This window comes from Varanus komodoensis, unplaced genomic scaffold (genome assembly GCF_004798865.1).
Source record: "Varanus komodoensis strain SLA01 unplaced genomic scaffold, ASM479886v1 scaffold26, whole genome shotgun sequence".
Lineage (NCBI taxonomy): Eukaryota > Metazoa > Chordata > Lepidosauria > Squamata > Varanidae > Varanus > Varanus komodoensis.
This window is the reverse complement of record NW_025335684.1, coordinates 322,463-322,974: the sequence shown is the minus strand read 5'-3', so window position 1 is coordinate 322,974 and position 512 is coordinate 322,463. Positions and strand designations below refer to the sequence as shown.

General features: G+C 79.9%; 1 protein-coding gene across 1 annotated transcript in view; it reads left to right on the top strand.

Moving 5' to 3' along the window:
- Positions 1-217: 217 nt before the first annotated feature.
- ADCY9 (adenylate cyclase 9) overlaps positions 218-512 on the top strand; it is a 22,526-nt gene continuing 22,231 nt past the window's right edge. Inside the window, exon 1 of the mRNA XM_044433636.1 lies at positions 218-441. Coding sequence (XP_044289571.1) covers positions 218-441 — 224 coding nt within the window. The remainder of the gene's footprint in view (positions 442-512) is intronic.

The window sequence follows — 512 nt, the reverse complement described above, 5'->3', positions numbered from 1 at the left end:
AGGGTGCCCCGCAAACCTGCCGAGGCAGTGGCCAACGGAGGCACTGCGCATGCGCGCGGGGTGCCGTTCTTTTTCTTCCCGGGACCGCGGGGAGACACCCCAGGCCTCGTGCGCCACGCCGCGGCGCCTGCGCAGTAGAGCGCCCTCGCCGGCCGGCCGTCCCGTGCCCCCCCCCCAGTGACGGCCGCTCCGCTTCCCAGCGCGCGCAGGCGCACACATGCCCACCGGGCTCCGGCGGTCCTGCCTGGGCGTCCCTCTCGGGTCCGCAAGTGCGCCTGCGCAGGCCGCCTCGCGCCCGGTGACAGCAGGCCCGCGGCCGCCCGCCCGCCTCCTGCTGCTGCTGCTGCTGCTGCCGCTGCGCGACGGCCCGGCGCGGCCTGGGCGGGCTGGGGGCGCTCGAGGGACGCGGGCAGCGGCGGCGATGAGGCCGCGCGGCCCGACGTGAGGCGCGGCGGCGGCCGAGCGAGCGGCTCTGGCGCGGCGCCATGCGGCGAGGCCCGGGGCGGCCTGGC